Source organism: Phalacrocorax aristotelis, chromosome 4, assembly GCF_949628215.1.
Source record: "Phalacrocorax aristotelis chromosome 4, bGulAri2.1, whole genome shotgun sequence".
NCBI lineage: Eukaryota > Metazoa > Chordata > Aves > Suliformes > Phalacrocoracidae > Phalacrocorax > Phalacrocorax aristotelis.
The window spans coordinates 44,296,584-44,318,593 of NC_134279.1; the positions used below are offsets into that span (position 1 = coordinate 44,296,584).

Here is a 22,010-nt window from a genome sequence, read left to right on the forward strand (position 1 = left end):
CATAGCATTTTCTGTCTCTTTTGTGTTGTTGCCTGGGGAAATGCAAAAGTCCTCAAGGCTTCCTCTCTGGCTAAAGTCTCAGTGCCAATGCCACCCCCAACACAGCTTTGCACAGATCCAGCGTAACTACTACAGAAATATCTTCTAGCTGAAAAGTGATTCTGGTTTTCTTCTCTGAGCTTCTTGTTCGATAGCAAATAGCAAGAGTAAAATATCATGTAGATATCATATCACATCCCCTAGACACAGAATAAAAGGTGGAGAACCTCATGTCCTAACAGCTCCCTTTCTACACTAAACACTACCAGTCCATCTACTTACCTCATTTGCCAGCCACTGGCAACTCCAGCAGCTCATGTAATACCATACAGCCCTGACGGTCTCTGACACATCAGAGACACTTCACTATCCAGCTGCTGCAAGCGCAGGTCTTCATTGAACTGATATAATGACCTAACATTATAAACTCAGTCTGTATCCACCCACTGCATTTTACAACATCGCTTGACACAGAGCCTTTGACTACATATTTTGAAAAGCCCTGTTATTACTTGCTTTAGGAGCCAGAAAGTCCATGACTCAAGTGAAAGGGACAGCTCGCACCCAAGCAGCAGCTGCAGCGGGGTCACAAGACTGGTTAACGTAAAATAATTAATTGTGTAAGAGTCCATTAATTGCATAAACTGTAGAGACAGGAAAATCAGGACCCCATACGCCACTAAAAACAAGTTTGGGGTTTTTTGTTCTGGTTTGGTTGGGTTGGGGTTTTTTGGGGGGCGTGGGGGTGGTGTTTTGTTTTTTTAAAGGTGCTTGCATTCTTTCACTCATTTTCTTGTTCCTGAGCCTTCAGAAAGCAACCACTTCACATTTTCAAGATGTTTCATACATTTATGACATTAAGACTAATATTATCATTTAATCCTTATTACTTAGTCCTTGGAAATTTTGAAAGCATAAGCAGACATGCCATACAGCTCCAGGCAGCAGCCACCTAATGTACTACATAGCTACTCAAAATTCCCTCATGATGAAAGTCCTCGTCACTGTTTTGTTGTTCTTTTGTTCTGCAGTGACAATGAATAATGGTAATCTGTTATTTCTTCCAAACTAGCTCACCCCCAGATCTACTTGGCTTTGCTGAACAGTGGAGCATGAGAAAGCTGCAATCACTTTCCATTTTCCTCTCTCCTAATTTCACTTGGCGATGCATGCCAACATACAACTGTGCTTTCCCATGCTGCTAGCACAGGAAGTCTTACTGGTCTGTTTTATATCATGACTCAAATATGATGGCCTAATGCTTGCTGCACAACAAAGGCGTATATTCTACAAAATGCATTTTTCCCTCAAAATATTTTCTTGAAGCTCTGTTCATCATCATTTATAGGACTTAGTTTCTTCCACAAAACTGAGAAAACCAAACTGTTCTGCAAAATGTTATGCATATGCTTTTCTGGCAACTACAGTAGAGTTATATTCAGAAAGTACAATCATTATTGCACAGTTAGTACAACCTACCACGTACTATAGCCCAAGACTGCAAGCTCACACATTACATTTGTCTTCTGAGCACCTTTTACTACTACCTCACCTGCCTCTACTCAGGGCTTAGAAAAGCACTTTTCACAACTAAACAAATCTGCCATATATTTACTGCTTCTTTCAGCAATATATCTGTCTCCCAGGAACAGCAGTGTTTACTTATGGACAAATAGTTTTCTATGCATGTCACAATATAAAGAAAGCACTACACTTATGTATGGAAAAAAAATCAAGCAAAAAAGAATGAAGCTTTCAGCTTTCCCAAGAGACTGCCATAAAATTAGATAAAATTTTGAAAAGAATAATCTTTTTTCCAAAATTTTTGAATTAATAAATGCAGTTTCATAGGTTTGTACCAAATTTGTGCAAAATTAATGCAAAGCTTTCCTTTGAATACTACTCACTTGGAAAAAAAAAAATCAAAATAATTGGAAAGATGCAATTTCCCCTTTCGTTCTTCCTCTCCCACTCCCTTTACCTCCTTCACACCATTTCAAGCAGAGTCAAGTGCTCAGTTGTACAACATTTCAGGATACTGACATTTAAAAGCCATTGCAATCTCTGAGTATGAAAACTCTATTGGCCACTTTAACAAAATATTTACATTATCTCTACACTCTAGGACATTGAATATGTGGCCAAAAATAAGTGTTGTTAAAAAAAAAAAAAAAGAAAAAAAAAGCTGACTTTGTAGAGCTAGAGCTTCTTTTGCAGGAAAACAGTCCCAATAAATAGAAAAATCCTCAAAAACGTCAGTAAAGCATTCCTTTTTGTATAGTGGATGTGACATACATAATATAACTGGTTGATGAATATAACTTCATTACTAAAAGTCATCTAGGATGACCTTTAACTTATATGTGGCTCCAGTGTTCATGAGCATTGAACCATTCCAAGTTCACAGCAATGGCACCTTTTTGCTTGCTTTTGGTAATCTACATTTGAGTCACAGCAACAACTGAGCACTTTCTGGCTATGTACAGGATTTAAACAGGCCTGATCCTTCATCAAGGTACTAATTCAAAGAGCTTATCCAAGAGATTGGATCAAATTTCAGATAATCATTACAAGCGGTGACATATACACTGATATATTAGGACTAATCTACATTCAGATATTAGATTATAAAAAAACTGAGCCTGGGGTGAGGTTTCTTTTTTTTTTTTTTTCTGGCCATCATACAAAGAAATAAATGCTTATGGTCTAAATAAAAAAAAAATGACTAAACAAAGAAAATTTGCAGTCCTCATAATACAGCGGTAGGAGAGAATTTTCAATTCCTTCGCTTAAGGGATGGGGAAGACAATTCCCAAGGACACTGTTTAAGACTAATAACTTAGCCCCAGAAACAAAGCTTTCCCCCCCTCCACCACCCCTGAGGCACACCTTTGAGAAGCAGGTTTTTTTGTTCTCCAAAGCATAAGGAAATAATAGGAGTTGTGACAGCACTCACGTATACAATGTGAAAACCATGTTTCCTCAGGAATGTGGTACATGGGTCAGTGTTTCACTGGACTGACTTCTTAGCATTATCATTAATCTTCCCTAGTGAGTTTACCGTGCTGTTACAATTCTTGACTGGATGTTGAAGATAAAGTTTAATCCACTTTTCCTCAACCCACGTACTAGACAGACTAACTTCAGAGACCTTTATGTCTTGCACTTCATCTGTTTCATTTGCAATAAAACCTTCCTTCTTATTTTTATATCTAGGGAAGCTTATAACAGTTTGATGTTGTTTTCGGTCATTCTAGTCTTGACACTTGTTGTCTGCAGTCAGACCCCAAGGAGGGCAGAACTGCTCTTCATTATTATTCAGCATGTCAGCAGCAAAGGCTATCTTTGCCTTTCATGTGATTTCACCCTAAAAATAAAATACCAAAGCCAAGGGAGGAAAAAAAAATCAAAACCCACCACAAAACCATGCACAACATTTCAAGTTATTTGGAAGAATGCAAATGAAAATGAGGATAGGGCATATGCATGCTAAAAGCATCAGCCGCACCGCCATAGCCTCCATGTAACCCATATCCGATTGATAGAATATGTTACATATATGATTTTAAGAATAACTTTTTCTTTGATATCATAAAGGCCAGAAATTACTTTTCTAATGCAGCTACAAAGATTTTGTTCATATCACATGATTTCAGGAGCTGCTATTTAAGAGGACTTCAAACTTGCAACAAAGTGATGGATATGCAGAAAGCTGCCTGTTTCAACAATTAATCTAAGTGTACATCTTGTTAGCAGAAAGCAGTGTTAGAGAAAGATCTAAAAACAGATTTAAACAAGATAGCTTAAGTAACAAAAATAAATGTTATTACAGCAGTACAGAGCTCAACACAGCATACTCCTTCCACTAAGATAAATTAAATGGTGGTGATGCTTATGCTTCTGAGTAGAGACTGGATGCACGGTGACACGAAGGGACCACATCCCATTCACCACTGAAGAAGATACTCAGATTCTCTCTTTTTGCGGGCAGTACAACAAATGTATTCAGAGAAAGCGGATACATTTAAGAAACAGTCTCTTGAGTACATTTCTATTAAGAGTTAGGCCTGCTAATCTCCTTCCAGACATCAGCCTTAAATTTTCTTTGTATTTGGGGTTATATTCCATCAAGTGCTGTTAATACAAAGTCCATGTTTGCTACTGCCAAAGACAGAACAGAGTCCATCATCATTTCATTAGCTGAAAATGTTGCAGTCACCTTCCTAAGGAAAAACAGCCATTCATTTCAAGGAAATGCATACTTTTTTAAAAACAAACAGGTGTGCAAACACAGGCCAATTAGTCACTGTTGGGTATCACTTGTGTAAAAGGAGTAAAAAGAGACACTGATCCCTAGTAGAATCATATCTGTCCTGAACTTTTCATATTACATGTCTACTGTCACTAAGAAAACCAGTTCGTTTGAAAGGGCTGCAGTTAACTTTCTGAACTGTTCCTTCCTTTGGCACACTGCAGAGACATCCACCATATGTATAGCACAGCATTCTGCCTTAGATTATGTCACTGCTAAAAATCAAAGGTCTGTCACTCTTTGTTTTAACAACACAGATGCCATATGCATAATGATTGCAACTTCTTTAGTTTTGCTCATTTAAATAAAATATTTGGTTAGAAACCGAAGTGGGATAGACAAGATACTTCAAATACCGTGTATTCCACCTTTAATGCAAAGAACTTTTAATTGCTGCAATTTATTTATTTATTTACAAATCACTAAGCATTCCCTGGGATGTTTCATCTTTCTTTAGTATCTAGAGGTCTCAGTTAAGATAAGACTCCCATTGTAGAAATGTAGAATATAATCTACTAAAGCAATAAAGAAGTCATAGAATGGGTGGAAGAAATGAAAGCTTATATATGTGCTATATGGCTTTTCACATATGGCAAACCAAGACACAGTGAGTTACAATAAGATGTTTCAAGAGCACAAACAATTTGTAGGAATTTCTGTAGGTCAAATTGAAAAATATAAATTATATAGATAATCAGTTTCAGATTATATCTTATATATCTCAGTCCAGAATCTTAAATGATATCCTGGTAATTTTCACTAAACATTATCTCTAAAACAGTAATTTATAAATTACTAGCTGAAAGAAGAACTTACTTTTTAATCCAATAATATAACTTTTGATACCTTCACTATTTCATAACAATTTCATTCTTCAGAATTACCAAGCATGATGGAAATTATTGCTGTGACAAATTTCCTTTTCTTAACTATGTACTCTTACTGAGTATTCATATATTGGACACTGCACACTACTGGAACTACCTTGGGAAGGCCTTTGATGGGATTTTTGTTTTGTTCTTTTTACCCTATTTGTTTAAAGGCAATTGTTGATATCTAGTAATGTTATTACAATAAAGCAGTTGTTTTTACAACCAGTTTATACAAATGTTCTACCTCACAGAACCAGGGGTATGGTATATGTTCATTAAGAATTTTATTTCATATCCCCTACAGGTTCACTTTCATCCACACTAACATTTTTAAGCTTCTGTTGCAGGAGTTTCATAACCCAGCTTCGCAGAAAACTATCATCTCAGTACTGCTTTCTTTAAGTGGTAAAACAGGTTAAGGTGAGCTGGGAGAGCTCACTAAAATGAAGTGTCTTATGAATTTTGGCTGCATATTCCACCTCTCATTTTCAAAAAGTGAGAAGGTCTACCAAGTATATATTGAATACAAATGAACCAACTTCTTACTGTTATTGTACATTATCATTACCGTTGCAAACACTCTGGCTATTTACCCAACTTATTAGCTCATATATAAGAAACATCTGGATAAAAGCACATTGTTCCATGAGCAGTACAGCTAAATGATCTTTTTTTTCCCCTATATCTTTTTGAAAAAGTCTTGAAAATACTTACAATGGTATGATTTTTGAAGTTTGTTTTCTCTCAAATCCAACAAGAAATCTCCAAAATAACACAGTATTATTGCTTACCTAACACCGTCATCAGCTGTAATTAAAGTTGGACGACAGCAACTGGAAGATATTGCCAGAGGCTAGTTGTATTAATAGATACTGCAAAGACTGTATACTTAATACAAAATGATTAAAATATATAGGATTCCCAGTCTCCTCTGTCTTGATAACATACTATGTCTTTGAACTGGACAAAATTAGACTCATCATTTAGCTTTTTGATGTCAACAAGTTATTCAGATAAACCAAATCAGCTGTGCTCATCAGTACACTATCTTCCAAAAAGGTGGTCACTATCAGGAAGACAAGTTTACTATAAACTAGGGAGAAGGATAATAAAGAGCAATTAAGCATGCAGAATGATGCTGCAGGCTAGAGAAACTGAGCTGATAAACCTTGAACCAATGGCAGGAGCACAGAGCCTGCTAGGATACGTCATTGGCATTCTGGCCCACAGGATGCTTTCCTCCTACAGAGAAGCAGCGTGGATTTCATTCATTTCTAAGCTGTGCAGTTCACCAGCACGGAAACATAAGAGTGGAATGGAGATAACAACTGAAAGACAGTATTTCACTAGCTGATAGCTCAGAAGAAATGAAAGCATAGCTGATAGCAACAAAATAAACAAGGCCTATGCTCCTGCAACTACCTTGATACTGAGGAACCTCTGAAGCTTCATTTAAAGTTCTTTTTCCTTTGTATTTGTCCTTGAATAAGAATAGTATTGAAACTGTCTTGAGGTATTAAATTTTTCCCATATGAAAAACAGCTCCAGAACTACAGACTCTTAAGAGGCTTTCTTTAACAAGATGGTTATTACTACTTTGAATATACGTACATATTTTTGAACTTCCCTGCACTGCTAATAAGCAAAACCTGCTGAATACATCTGCAAGCTGAGTAACTCAGATACATAGCACTTATTACACCATTGCCACTGAGGATGTAAAATGACTTAACTAATACCAGCTCCAAATACATACTACATAACCAGCTCCATAAACTGCCTGTAAAAATTTCTAAAATGTCAGACATCAGAGCAGATATTTATGCTCTACATATAAATAAAAGCCCAATTCTGCCTGTACAGAATACCTTACATTTACAATGGCTTTGTTGGGATGTACAAAAAATAGAGTACTAGATAACAGAAATGTGGTTATTTTATTAGCTACAGTCATAAAATTGTGGACTGACATGAGTATTTGTCAAGCATTATGTCACAGAGAAATATACTTTCAGTTTTAAAGCAAACAATTGCATATTCTGAAATGAGAGCACCCTGAATTAGTCATTTCCATTAAAACTATGGAGTAGAATTGCCTAGCAACCAAGAAAATTAATTCAGAGATTAAAATAAACACTGTGACACTGACAGAGCAACTGCTATTCTAACCCAACAACCATAAAGACGCTTAGAAAAGAGGCTAGTGTTTCCTTAATTTTTCTTTAAAAAGGAAAACCAAACAATTTTTCTTAAAAAAGGAAAACCAAACAATTTCATAAAATGAGTCATAATGGACAAAGAATAAAAACAGTCAAAGAAATTGCATAAAGCAAATGCCAATAATTGCCCTCTTTTTGCATAACATCATTAAAATGAAAAATATAGAAAGTTTTTTCATATTCTGAAAATAGTGAATGAATTCCTGTGGAGGTTTCTAACATGCTTCCCCGCTTCCAAAGAGCAAATTTGTCTCATTGCATTCATTCCATGCAACCATGCCAGTATTCTATATTTTAGTACTTACTAGCTTAATTTATTACAGAATTTATGACCATGCCTACCTGAAAAAACTGTCCAGCATTATTACCCACTACTACCCCTCATCAAATTATTCCTCATCACATTTCTGTAGAGAAGCTTTAAATTATACAGTTTATCACACTGAGGTTGTTATGGAAAAAATGTAACAGATTAAGGACAGTAAGGATGACTGCAGTAATTTAATGACTGCTATTCTTATATTGCTTGTTACATCTGGGCCATTGTGTAATTCATTGTCCCTGAAGGACTACAAAAAGCCTAGTAAAATTATCCTTTTAAAAAACCAACCACATTCTGTAGCAATGTTGAAGTCTATCGCCTTGTCAGGACATTAGATTAGAGTAATGATTACAGATCAGCGATTCCCGAAGGGCAGTACTTTCAGATATCTACTAGCAGACAGTCCATCTTTCCAGCTTGAGGTACAGTTTGTATGCACTCAGAAAAAAAGATCAGGAATTATGAGGGCAAGAGCAACCAGAAGAGAAAAATGAGATCCCTGAGGATACCACAAGATTTAGCAACTGCAGCAGTTGCATCAAATCTAGAGACTACCTTAAAAGATAATAATAAAAATAAAACAATATGAGAAATAAATGAAGATAGACAAGCAGGAATAACTGTGCATTAGAAGGTAACTTCCCAGGCGTGGACATACCTGTACTTTTCTATCATGAAAGAACAGTATATTTCAGCTCTTTGGTTGTGTTTAATATTCACAAAGCACACCCAACAGCTAGCTATAGGTCCTTTAAAATTTTGAAATCTGTGTATTGCAATTACAGTCAAAAAATGCAGAGGTGCCTGAACTGGATTTTAGAAGTTAAGGATCTCAATAAATACGCAATAAAGTACATATTTTCATCTTCTAGAAGGGGATATGACAGGTAATAATGGAAGGATATCTGCTGGAAGCACAGGTAATACTGATGGTATGGGCATGTGTAAGAGATCAAAATGAAGAAAATACTAACAGCAGAAGTCCTCCATATGCAAACATATCCATAAAGCTGATAAAAGACCCCAAATGTCCCTAACAGGCTCCCCTGTGTCTTCAATATTTAATGACTGTTCCAGATGGGGAGGGGGAGAAAAATATCCTGTCTGAACCATTAGCAGAAACACAGCTGACCTAAAAAACCTACTCACTTCTAGGTTATAATTACTCCAGTGTTTTCACTAGTGAACACTGCTCATAAATCTAGAATAATTCTGAAAGATGACAACTTGGAGAAATGGTAGCTTCCCTATGCCGTTGAACATCTGAAATAAATTTAGTTTTTATTTTCTGGCCTTTATGCCACATGCCATGGGTGGTGTTGTAGCATATATGTTTTACTAAACTCAGGACATTCACAGTGATAAGCACCTTTTTTGGTTAATTTTATTTGTGTGAAGAATGGTTATAGTGTATGATAGAAGCTACTCCTGCAAACTCTACACACAGCTGACAATAGTATCATTTTTCCTTTTAAGATTTTAAACAGCAGTGTTTATATGGCAAAAATCTCAGAAACAAATGCCCATTTTCTGTGTTCACACTAGACGTTGTCAGAGTCCAGAACCCTGTAATAGCAGAAAGCCCTGTAATAGGCCCTCTGCTCAGAAGGATTTATCAAACATCTGCTCCACTCTAGCCCACAAAATACAGGCAACTAACCAATACACTGCTTCAGACCTGCATTAGAAGACCAAAGGTCTTACCTGTAGTTCGTTACAAGAGGACAGCGAGAAGGATAACACCAGTGTTTGTCCCTGCACTAGCAGCAGGAATTTAATGAAGTTAAACTCCCAGATAATCTTAGAAAGCAGACCATGACCATGTTGCAGAGAAAAGGTAAGAAGGTCACTAGTAGCCTGCCTTGGGGAAAATTCCATCTGCACAGCAAATTTGATGATCGGCTTGGCTTAAGCATGTGAACAAGACACACTAGCAAAGTATTTCAATATCACTAGAAGGTCCAGTATACTCTGTCCAAAAGTGAATCCATAATCTAGTAATTCAAAGGAAAAACACAAACAAAAACCCTTAAAAATTAAAACAGCCAAGAAGAAAAGAATAATAATTTCTTGGAAACTACAGACAGCCATGGGAGACCGCAAAGCACGCTAATCAACTGTAATACCATGCAAAACAAACAAAAAAACTCCAGCTAATAAACTCCATTCAACCTTCCTTCCAGTCTCCTCTCAGACTCTATTAAATTGCATCATCATATCCTCTTACAGATTTCCTGTCAAAAACCTAATGGCTACATGCAAATTGCTCCATGGCATTGTTAGATCTTAATCATAAAGACTGTGCATATGCTTCCTTTTTGCTTATGTGAATAATTGGTATACAACCAATGGGATTAGTCACAGTGCATGACATCAAATATGTACATGAAACCTTTGCATGGTCAGAGCCTTGGTCAGTGATTTTCCAGATTTTGAAGTTACTTTTGTCTATAATTTCAGAAGCATTACCCTAAAATCAAGGAAAATATGTGCATTTACAAGAAAATCCTACTCATTTCTACAACATTGGTGGGTAGTGTGAATGAAAGTGGTCCTTAATACTCTACTAGGGCTATGAATTTTCCAGCAAAAGGGAAGTATGATGTAGCAAATATAGTCAAGACTAAATAGAATAGAAGTTTTATGGCTCAGAGGAGTAGATCTCAAGCTAGTTATGAATACTTGGAAAACAAGATAATGTTTCATTTTGATCTAGTTCAACCACCTAGTTAAGTAACATGGCAATAAGATTCTTCTGAATAGCGTGAGAACTACAAAGAGAATCTGCAGGTGTTTATAAGGAACTGCAACCTAATACAAAGAGGAAAGGCAGAGGGGAAAGCATGGTTATGCTTATTTATAATGTTAAAAGTGTATGTTGATCAGAAATAGTGGTCAACCTCTCAGTGAGAAAGTCTCCGAGGACAATTGTACTGCTATATTGAAGCATCCCAACAAATAGGAAAAACATTTGATATATCTAACATATTCAGACTATTTAATGAGAAAGTAAATCACTGTATTTATGTCATTCAGCTAGAAATGTAAGTTCCTTTTCTATATAGGAGTGGTTTATCAACAAGTCATGAACCAAGGCAAACCATGTTAAGCGGGAAGCATTTCACGCTAAAGCTACTCAGTTTAAAAATCAATAATACAATGTTCAATAATAACAATTGAATACCTTTATGAACAACACAGTGGCCAGTAGTCAATGGTCCCTTTCTCAAGGCAATTTCAGACATTTACTTTCATCCTCAGTTATGCATATTGAGTTACTATTTACAATGATTAACCAACCTACTACCTCCATAAGTTCAAGTACATGCTTTTTATTGGTAGATCACTGTTATGAAAAACACTATCCTCTTAAAGTTTATAAGTGCTTTTGAGCCATATGCAGAGTTCAGACTGTTATTGATTTTACCATTATCATTATCAGTAAAAATAAAAATCTGTTCATGGACATCTGCTCAGTTAAGATTTTTCACAATGGACTAATCCACAGCCAGAGAGGTTGAATGTGGGCTCACTGCACCCAATAGCAGCTACTGCTCCCCCTTGCTTCTACTGCAGCTATCTGACCTGTTTAACACTGTACTCAGGTAGGGCACAGAAGCATTTGCCTGCTCCAGACGACAACAGCACCTTCTGCTCAGTTGTTCCCCACCTCCTTGGTTGAAAAGTCAGCATATCAAATGTAGGCATCCCAGAGACCTGGTCCAGCCTCCAAGTTGTGCCATGAACATGGTAAATAAATTATGCAGAAAAATGTAGTTGGAAATATAATCTTCACCATAGAGGTCACAGAACAAGCTAGAAGTTGCTGAGTATAAATCAATTTGTACATATGACATAAGGATGCAATATGGTGTCTAACTGGTAAAGGGCAAGGATTAATTTACTGGAAAGGTTAAGGCAACTTTGGCTTGTATATTGCCATTTGCTAACAGGGAATGCAATCCTCCACTGAATGACTTCACAGTTAGTTAGGTAACCCACAAACACTCCCTCGAGTAAGATCAAGAATATGCCTCCTTCTGGAACAAAAGTCCTTCTACCTCTCTAACAAGTAAACGTTAATTCTCCTGTACTTTGTAGGGGAGGGTAAATGCTCTGTTTTCTATTACTTGAACTGTGTATTTACTTCTCCTTATCCAATAGGAACACCTCAGAATTTGCAGTTCCTGGTAGTATTACCGAGGGCTTATCACAAACCACAGCATATACAAATTATTCAGAGAGGGCTCTACCAGTAGGCTATGTACAGATGTCTTTGCCAGCATGCCTAGAACACCATGAAATTCAAGGTGTTCCATAAATTCCCACATGACATTCTCAGGCCATTTGGGCTTTATGGGTCAAAATGTATGACTTGAACTTTCCCAAAAGACCAAGGAGATGACCAGGTAAAACCCTGAAATATGGTCTGCAGTGTACTTCTATAAGCTAACAAAGAGACTGTCTTCAAGTTTCTTCAGGGCTTTATATGCCACCATAATACCTAGAGTCTAGACTTTTTTTTTTGGGGTGGAGGGGGGTGGCGGGGGGGGAGTTTCAAAAGATATCAGAAAGAAAAACACCCAGAACTGCAAATGTTTACTGATATAAAATGCTAAAGAACAGTCTTAAGACCTAAGGCTTATTTACTGATAGAACAGGAACAACAGAACTAGCAACAGTGCTAATTTTTCCATGGCCTTCCACCTCTAGTGCAGACTTGGAAGATTCACCCTTAGAAGCTGGCAGTGTCTCTTGCTCACCACAGTCCAGATTCTCCTTGTCATACTAGAGAAACATATCACAGTGTCAAATTCTGTGTGCAGATTCTAGCCTGCAAGTATTAAGAATTCCTAAAGCATTTAAGGTACTGTTAGTAACCTGCAGTATATCAGAGCAGATCTTTTGAAGGTCAAGGGTTCTTTGAAGTGAGATGTGTAATAGAAGGGTAAAAGAGATGGGGAGCTAACAACATGGTCAATGGAAGTAGAACATGACAGGATGTAGGTAGTGGCTTTCTTCTGGAGAGGCAAGGATCAGAACTATATGCCATCCAAGCATAGGGATGAGTACCTGGCTTGGACAGGTTTCCTCATCTACCTCCTGAGATGCCAATCAAAACCATGACACCAGAAGCTCAGGATTTACTCCTGTATAAAAATACGCAAGCTCTTAGCTATGGTGAAATGTGTCTTCACTTGAGAGCTGCAAAGAGATATCCCAAGCTCTTCCCATGGCTGTTTTCTAAAGGCTTTTAAAGTAATTCAAAATTATGTCAGCTGCTTATTATTGCATATAGCTTAATAGAGTAAGAGAAGATTTGGTGGGAAATCAGGGGGTGGCAAGCTTTGATGAATTACATAAAGAAAGCTAAGCTGATTCACCAGTAGTAGAGGGTGCCACTACAATGTGGAGCCTCCCACACTGGCTACATCACCTTGCTAGGCAAGGGTATGCAGTACCAGCTTTCTCGCCAAAGAAACTAGGCCATTGGGTCAACTGTGATAACTTTTCCATGAATATGAAGTGATATACTTTCCTTTTCCAACTAAGAGAATCTCTCGTCCCTTTAAGATAAAACAAAACTTCCTCTCCCTCTTCCCCTCAGCCATATATCATTTTATCAAGGCCAGAAGAGATTTTTTTTTTTTCCTTGAGAGACTAAAATGTAAAGATCTGGAAGCCATTTAAAAACACTCTATCTCAAAACAGACCTTTTATTTCTAAAGAAATGCCTAAAATTTCCATCAAGGCCCTCTATAGGTCTTGTCTGAAAGACTAAATATTAGCATCTTTCATTCTTTTAACTCTAATATTGTCTTCCTCTATTTCCATATCAATTTCAAACTTCTTAACCCCCTGGAGGTCTTTCAAGTTATACTGCTTATTCCTTTTTTTCTGTTCATCATATTGCCTCTTTCCAACCCCTATCAGCACAATCATCCTCACTTTTTTCCCACTGTGCCTTAACGCAAAGCAATCCCTGCTTAATCACTTCACTATGCTATTATACTGTCTTCCTTCAAATTCATCCTTAATGTCCAATTTCACCTATATTAAAATCATCCTGATGCAGATTGAGAAGTAGGATGTGACCAGCTATGATTTAATTAATAAGCATGCAGCACTTGTCATCTTATATTACATGTTCCCAGAAGAAATTAAAAAATTATGTGGAATTTCATTTCCTTGCCTTCCAGATGCTAAGAAGAAAGTGCTTCCACAGAAAATCGAAAATCAGGAAAACCAGGACAGCAGTCACAAAGAGCTACCTTTTTTTTACACTCTTGGGGTACAAATGGAACATACTGAGAAGTGAGGAATGCTTCCTGAAATGGCAAATACTATAATATATGAGTTATTTACACTCTGGCAGTAGCACTTTCCTGCAAAGCTCATGTACCAAAAGTGCAGCAAATGCACCTTTTACTGAAGTCTAGTTTTATACCTCAACTGCAGTAAGTGCACTGCTCCCCTCACACTACTATTAAAAGACAGATTTTTGTGCAAATTGATACTAAATTTATTGTGATATTCATTTGCTGTTCAGTTGTATTGCTAGCACTACTGGAAAAATAAATGAAACTTCCACTATTTGAACCAAATAAAAATTCTTCAGAAACTATCCAAGTGCTAATATCAGGGGTATTAAAAATATATATAAAAAAAAGAGTAATCTTTGCACTTAATAGTAGTTGGTGATATTTTAGCAACTGTTATTTGGAACAATGTTGTCCCGGGTGGCTGCTGTATAAATTTTGGGAGCACTGCTGAAGTCCTACGTGATGACTAGTAAGAAGGAGACTAAATTGGAGGAGGTGAAGGAAAAAGAGAAAGAAAAAGAGAAAATTTAGCCTTCTTGAGACTAGTGTATTGTAGTATGAGAGTTGGCATGAACATGCTAACAGAATACCTGTTTTGTCACTGGCCTTCTTTCATAAGGCCCTAAAGCATATGTGTACATAATTTCACAGCTCTTACAGTTAATCCCTATTTGGTGTTTATCTTTGACCCTCATAATTCTGAGTTTGATCTCTCTGCAGCTGAGGAAATGACGAGACTTGTTTCTCATTCCTTACATGTTGGAACTGAAGTCTCTGTAATTCCCCACCCCCTTAAGCAAAAGATTTGTGACAACACATCGATGTGGGACTTGCTGGCCTGTCTCAGAAATCAATCATGTGATAAGATATCGGCAGGAATTATGCATTTTAGTTGCATGAATACACTGAAAATTTTTCTCAAATAGAATTGTCAAATGGAATATTAACTGACAAAATACTTGAAAAGTTCAATATTCACCTTCACCTTTCTTACATTCTGTTTTTCAACAGCCATCAGGTCTTTATGTGCTTTATGGTTTTTATTAAATCATACAGTGTCTACAATCTGAAGCAGAACAGCCCAAAAATATGGAATATTTTTTCTTAGTTTCTATTTAGTCCTCCATATAAAACTATTAGGAGGAAAGCATATGCCCACCTGTTTCTGTAGGGAGAATTAACAGTTCAAAACTATCGTCTCAAGAAAGCAAACATTGTCATTATGTGAGGCCAGCAGCATTCCATCCATCCTTCCATCTTGAATCTTAGTGCAGTGGCAGGCAATTCAAACAGGCTAAAACTTGCATTACCAAAATTGTTTAAGGTGCTTGTCAGAAATGAATGCATAGTTACAACATAAAATGAATAATTTTTAGATATTAGGTATATCAGTCCCTCAATTCTTCTCCACAAGGAGCCTAAGCACTAAGCTGGATCAAATTTGGTTTTGCTATATCTGCAGTATTGTTTTTCATTACAAAATGCTTATTTTTTCATGGTAATCAGAAACCCAAAATACCCCTTTTCCCTCCAAAGTAAGCCTTTACTTTCACAAACTGTAGAAAAATATTTTTATAAATTTATATTGCTGTTTTGATACAGAATTTTTTTCAAGAATTAGTATAAATCAAACATTTTAAATATATTCAACACCCTTTTCTAAGCATTTACATTTCCTACTTATGAAATATCTTATTTCTAAAATAGCTTACTTATGAAATTGACATACAAGTGTCAAAATTACCATGAAGACTTAAATTCTCACACATTGAATTGAGGATTCCATCTGCCTTAGGGTAGTTGGAATGCTTTTTGCCCTGTAAGAATATATATCTAAAAGTATAATTAGGTCCTATTAATGCTGGATTTTCATGCCTATGACTAGTATGATGTTAAGCCTGTAATACAAAGTTTTCTACTATTAACAGAGACATTTCAATGTTAAAGATTAAATAAGGAAGCAAGACTAAATTTATTTACATCATTATCTGTGAATAAAAGCCTAATGTATTGGATAATAACATATATTCAAATTACAGCTATGGAACTCACTGCTTCTAATGTAAGAATATTAAGTAAGCTAGTCTGTAGTTACTACGTAAAGGAGAATAACTCTTATGATTCTGAAACTATTACATTCAAATTCATATTGAGTGTTATTGCATTTTTCTTTAATAAACCTTATTGATTAACTACTAAGGAGTATTAAGCAGGAAATGTGGTGAGATACTTTGCCAGATGCTAAAATTTACCTCCATATTTAACACAGATTAAGAAGGGCAATTATTTACTCTTAGTGACTTTGTTATTGTCAAGTGAGCGAGTATTTTACCTGACATTCTTACTATACAGGCACACACTTTTAAGAACAGATAACAATATATGTGATGAAAGTTAAGACCATTCTAGTCTGAAAAAACTTGTAAAAATCCAATCTGAACACAAGCCTGGGAACTAAGAGTAGAATTGAAAATATATTCCCAAAGGAAATAGAGATTGACCTATGCCCATTATGGTTTCTTTAAGAATTAGGCATTGCAAATCCAGGTTTTATATGAAGTATAACAGCCAGCAAATGTCTTCTACTTCCTACTCATAAGGCCAAATGTAAAAACTGTTTCCAAATTACCCACAAAACTGACTGTCCTTCAGGGGTCCTAAAAGACTAGACAGAGTACTAACAACATAAAAAGGATCTAAACTAACTGAATATACAAACATGGCTCACACTTAGTTGGGCATTTACTTCAAAGAACAGAAAATAACTCCTCGGCTTTATTTACAAGTATAGTTGCTCACCAAAATCAAAGTGCAAAACATTGACATTTGCTCATTTTTATTTTAACCAACTTCCTAAAAATAATCAAGTGAGAAACTGGACAACTGTTCCCTTTTAGAGGTAAATAAAAAGATTTAGAAAGATCTAGAAGATTTAGACTTGCAAGGGATACCAGCAGCATTTTGACTATTTAGCTGTTAGTTTATTTCTTAATATGAAATAAAAATCATCACTTCCATCTAGTCTATAGTACCCTACTAACTCAGAGTCTGCCGTTTTCCAAAAAGTACTGAAGTTAGAGGAAGCAATTCAACCCTTCATGGCTGAAGAAGCAGAGGCTGTGTGTACATATTACTGAGAGCATACTAGACTCCTTATGACTTCTTCTAAAGCTCTGCTTAAAGCTCTGCTTTAGTGGCATGGTGTGGAACAAATGAAAAAGCTTTTATAATAGACTGCAGACGCACTTAAGTCACTAATGGAGACCAAATACTAACTCATTATTTATTTTCTAGTATTCAACCATTTCCTGTCACAACAATATTATAATTTTTTTTTGCTGTCCTGCCAGTGGATCCTTACCTGTGTTTGTTAGGTATACTACAGCCAAGAGAGCTTAAGTAAAATTAGATTTTTCTTACGTTTGCTGCTGTATAAACACAGATGTTCCATCCATTCCCAAGAGCTTATTTTATAAAGGAATTCAGACTACAATGTGAAGTTATGGATGAACCATAAAAAAGGCACATTTATCTTCAATATAGTGAAAGTGGTATGCCTTGCTGTGCTACAGAATGCTTCTTTTTTCCTGAAATAGATATGTGGTTAAAATAATCCTAAACTCCACTGTACCAAGTCTCACACAATGCAAAACATTACAGTGCTTGCCCCCTGAAAAGTTTTCTATTGGGACGAATGGCTGGGGCTAGGAACATCACTGCAATCTTAGTGCTTTCACAAAGGGAAGACCTGTTCTGCAGGAATTGGACCGATACCTTTTTCTACATAGCAAAGCTAACAGTTTGACGTCATTGTCTTTCAAACACTGGCAGTTGAGACCTACCACTGACACATGCAAATTTATGCATGAGGTTTTCAAAATTAGCATGCATCCCTAAAGACATCAGTGAAACTTCTGCTTCTAAGTGGAGCTGATCATTTCTGAAAAATGAACCAGTCAAATAAATTACAGGCTTTCGTTATCCAGGGTTTTCCAGACAGCAAATTTACAATCAAGGCTCTTAGTATATTACAGTTCTAGGCATGAAGCGTAATGTCAGTATTATAGAAATTGTGAACAAGTTGATATTTCTGAGATGTTATGACTTTCTGCTTTGTTAGAATATTTTTAATGTTCACATATAGCTTATATTTCAGCCAGACTTTCTAGACACTTTCAGCTCTTGGACAGCTACAGACAGCTCTGTAGCAAACACCTTTGAAATATCCTCCCCAACCTGTACTGGCTTGCAAGCAAAGAAAATGTGGTATCAAGGAAAAAAAGGGTAGGGGGGGACGTAGGGGAAACCAAGCCTTCTAATATTTTAAAGCAGAAAATTAATGAATACATATTGTTCTTGGTTTCAATTTTTACAACTTTACATATGAAAGCTGCTGAACAACAGCATTATGTCAATTTACCATGTTAAGGGTACTGATGCCAAGAAGAAACGATGCTTTCTAAGGCCAATAGGAAGAAAAGGGGGGGGAGGGAAATGTCCTTTTCTGTTTTCCAATTGTTACTCTGAACTATACAGTTTCTAGAAATTCCTTATTTTCAGAAAACATACGTAATATATTTCCCTACTGATAATTTTCCAAGGTACGGCCATAAAAAAATCATAAGTGTTAAAGACTAGAATGTACAGAGATTGTGTAAGGCAGAAGGTCATTATTAGGAACCACTACGGTAAGAATTATGTTTGCACTTATCAATATCTTATTGCATAAATTTATATAAAATAACAAGACTTCCAAATCTACAAGCCTCTTATTAGAACTATCTTTATCGTATTTATGAAATGCATCAATATGAAACTATTCACTTCCATCATGGCTGCTAGCAAGACGTAATGCTGTTCAGTGGGAGGTTCAAGGCATCTGCTGTGAAGAGCACAGGAGCTGAGAAGCTGTGACAATTTATACTCCATTGATTTTGTGGAAAGCAGAGGAGAAGGAAAGAAACAGTTTCATGCAAGGAGGACAGGAGGACAAAAATTAGAATATATGAATTACAGTTAAAGTTGCTGGGACACTACAGTTAGAAAAACCTAGTCCAGATGACCTGGAACTACACTATGGATATTAATTAAACACATAATAGATAGATCATGCTAAATAAAAGAAAAAATAAAAAGCCCCAGGACTTACGAAAGAGAAGTATTAAGTCATACTAATAACAGTCAATATTTGTCAACTGCAAACCTTGGAGATCCATGATTTCATAATCATCCCTATATTTCACTATAATTCCAACATCTGCATTCAAACACCCTGAAAAATTCAAAAATTAAAATATTTTTTCATTTTCCACCTGAATTGCAAATTTTCTTCAAACTTTACATGTTAAAAGTTGTCGTACTCTGAAGTGGGAACAAGACAGCGTGACATGACAGGTTTGCAGGTATGGTCACAGCAACTAAGCAGCATCCCCTTCCACAAAAATAAGACAAAATACATATAATTTGTAAGCTCTTAACATTCTTCTGTCATTGTCTTTGATGACAGCTGGGTACCACTAAAGGGAAAAAAGGCTGAACACATGGCATTGTAAGTGGGGGTGGGGGGTAAGTAGTGTTAGCTGTTGTAATCACACTACTAATCACACCATTTTGAGTGGCTATTGGTCATTCAGCTGCTTATCATATGAACAATGAGGACAGAGTTTATCAATAAAAACGTATTTTTTTAATATACAAAATTATTCTTTTTTTTTCCTCTTATTTTTTTCTCTTTAATAAGAATTCAGGGATTTTGAATTTCACAGTCTCTTCAGGCAATATCATTCCGTAACAATGAAGTATTTTGATTCATTGGTCAAACAGTTCAATCCACTTGTTTTAAGAAGGCAAAAAAATACATTTCAGGCATTAAAAAAGCATGTCTTAAATTTCTAAATGTAAAGCACACATTAAATAATATGAACCATACAATAAAAGTATTGATTTTACCTTTAGGAAAAAAAATACAAAACTGAACTGTCTCGTACTTTCCTGTTATTTCTGCCATTTGCAAACAATAAAATTCAGCTGAAGAAACTGCTGAAATCACCAACCAGACACTAATCTATTTATCTATAAACGTAAAGTATGTATACACACAGAGGGGGCACATATATCCTCCTTTAGTATTCTCATGACTACCTACTGTGCATCTAGATCAAGTCAAGACTACAAACCATTCAAAGCTGCATTCTGTCTAAATGGGTCACTTATAATGAGAAGGCATGACATTTACACATAGAAAGCAGATTGATCAGGGAGCGGAAAAACAGAATATCGTATTACTGCAGAAAAATATGCCTTTACAGGTACTTTATATTAAATGATTTGGCGAGTTCCTAAGTACTGCTCAAAAATGGAAATGAATTAAATATAAATGCAAAATGAACGGTGTACATGATTTAATGTGGCAAATATTCACTAGTTGTTTTCAACTTGACCAGAAACAGTGCAACAGAAATGCTTTGAACAGGCTGTATACATCTTGCTAAAGCAATTTTAGCTGCAACATGCAAAATTAATTTCAGCAAAATGCAAACCTCTACAATGCAAATATAAGAACTACAGCAAGGCTGCTTAAACACATCGCAAAGCAAAAGTGGAAAAAACCCAGACAGAAATCTCAATCCTGCCTAAATATATACAAAATATACCCCCTGTCTTTGTTCAGTCTGGACTCTCATTCAAGGTGTAAATACTGGTTACATTGTTAGATATCCAACTGCAACTGGCTCCAAATATTGTGTGAGTAGCTCTCTCATAGTTCACACTAGACTCCCTTGACCCAGCTAGACAAGCGTGAAAACATGAAATAAATGACGGTTAACAAAGACTGGTTTGGGAAGCAGGCTGCATTAAATGCTTGCAATATTGTTAGTATAGATGTAAAATTAGCTATTTAGATTCTTTTAATAGTAGATATCAGATGACAATCGCTACATTATGCTAGGTGGTATTGCAGGGGACAAGTGAAGTAAACGGTAGAAAAAAAAAAATCTTTCCCCATCTGCCACATAAGGATATTCACTAACCTTACAGCATGCTGCTAAAGCAAATAAGAAACAGCAAAATAATTATCACCTTGCAAAGAGAATGCAATTTTATCACAATACCTTTTTGTGTTTGTCCCTCTTCCATATTCTCTTCCATGGCTACCTTTCTTCACTAGAAACAGCTACAGAGAATTAATCAAAAGCTTCAGTCAGATGTAGGAAAAAGTGTGGATGTTTTTTCCCTGGGAAGCTCCAACAGCAGAGGCTTAGGCAAGTCCTCAGAGCTTAGCTAAGGCTCCCTCACTCTCCTTGTTTGCTTGGAAACAGGCTGTCAAGTGTAATTTCATTCAAATTACTCTTCCGTGAAGATTATCAATTTTTCTTCTCAAAGCTGCCCATTGTGTACCACTGTAAGCAGGTATTCAAATGAACAGCCTGTGAATTTTGGGGGGAAATTTGGTCTGAGCCCCTTATGGCAGTGACACCGATTCATAAGCCTCACTTTGCATATAAAATGGAGAAAAGATATTGAGGTTTGTATTGAAATCTGTGTTTTAAATTGGAAACAGGCTGTACTGAAAACAGATGGAGGGGTGTCCTCCTAACGGGAAGCAGACCACCAACCCATAATTCCCCCTATTTGCCACTAAAGTGGGAAAGCCCAGATGCCTGTGGGTTCTTTATGCTGTATTACTTGCCTTTCTCTCTCTCTCTCGCTCCCTCTCCCCCTCCCCCCTCCTCCTGTATCAGCACATTTAAGAATAATATGACTTTTCATTTCCTTCCTTCTCATATATCTGTATCATCTGGAAATAACAACAAATACACACAATTAGCTTTATAATACTCCAGAAAGCATCTTTATAATAGTACAATTTTGTATGCAATGGTGTGTTTATACACACACACAAGCACAATTTAATACATTACA

The 22,010-nt window shown here is 36.3% G+C and overlaps 1 protein-coding gene across 2 annotated transcripts in view; it reads right to left on the reverse strand.

The window, feature by feature from the left end:
- Positions 1-21,767, reverse strand: part of GPM6A (glycoprotein M6A) — a 129,278-nt gene extending 107,511 nt beyond the window's left edge. The window contains exon 1 of one of the 2 annotated variants that reach the window (XM_075091163.1): positions 21,200-21,767. In XM_075091163.1, the coding sequence (XP_074947264.1) occupies positions 21,200-21,236 (37 nt within the window). In that variant the 5' untranslated portion in view covers positions 21,237-21,767. Of the gene's footprint in view, positions 1-321; positions 411-21,199 lie in introns of those variants that run through there. The other variant, XM_075091164.1, reaches the window with a different exon arrangement.
- Positions 21,768-22,010: the final 243 nt, after the last annotated feature.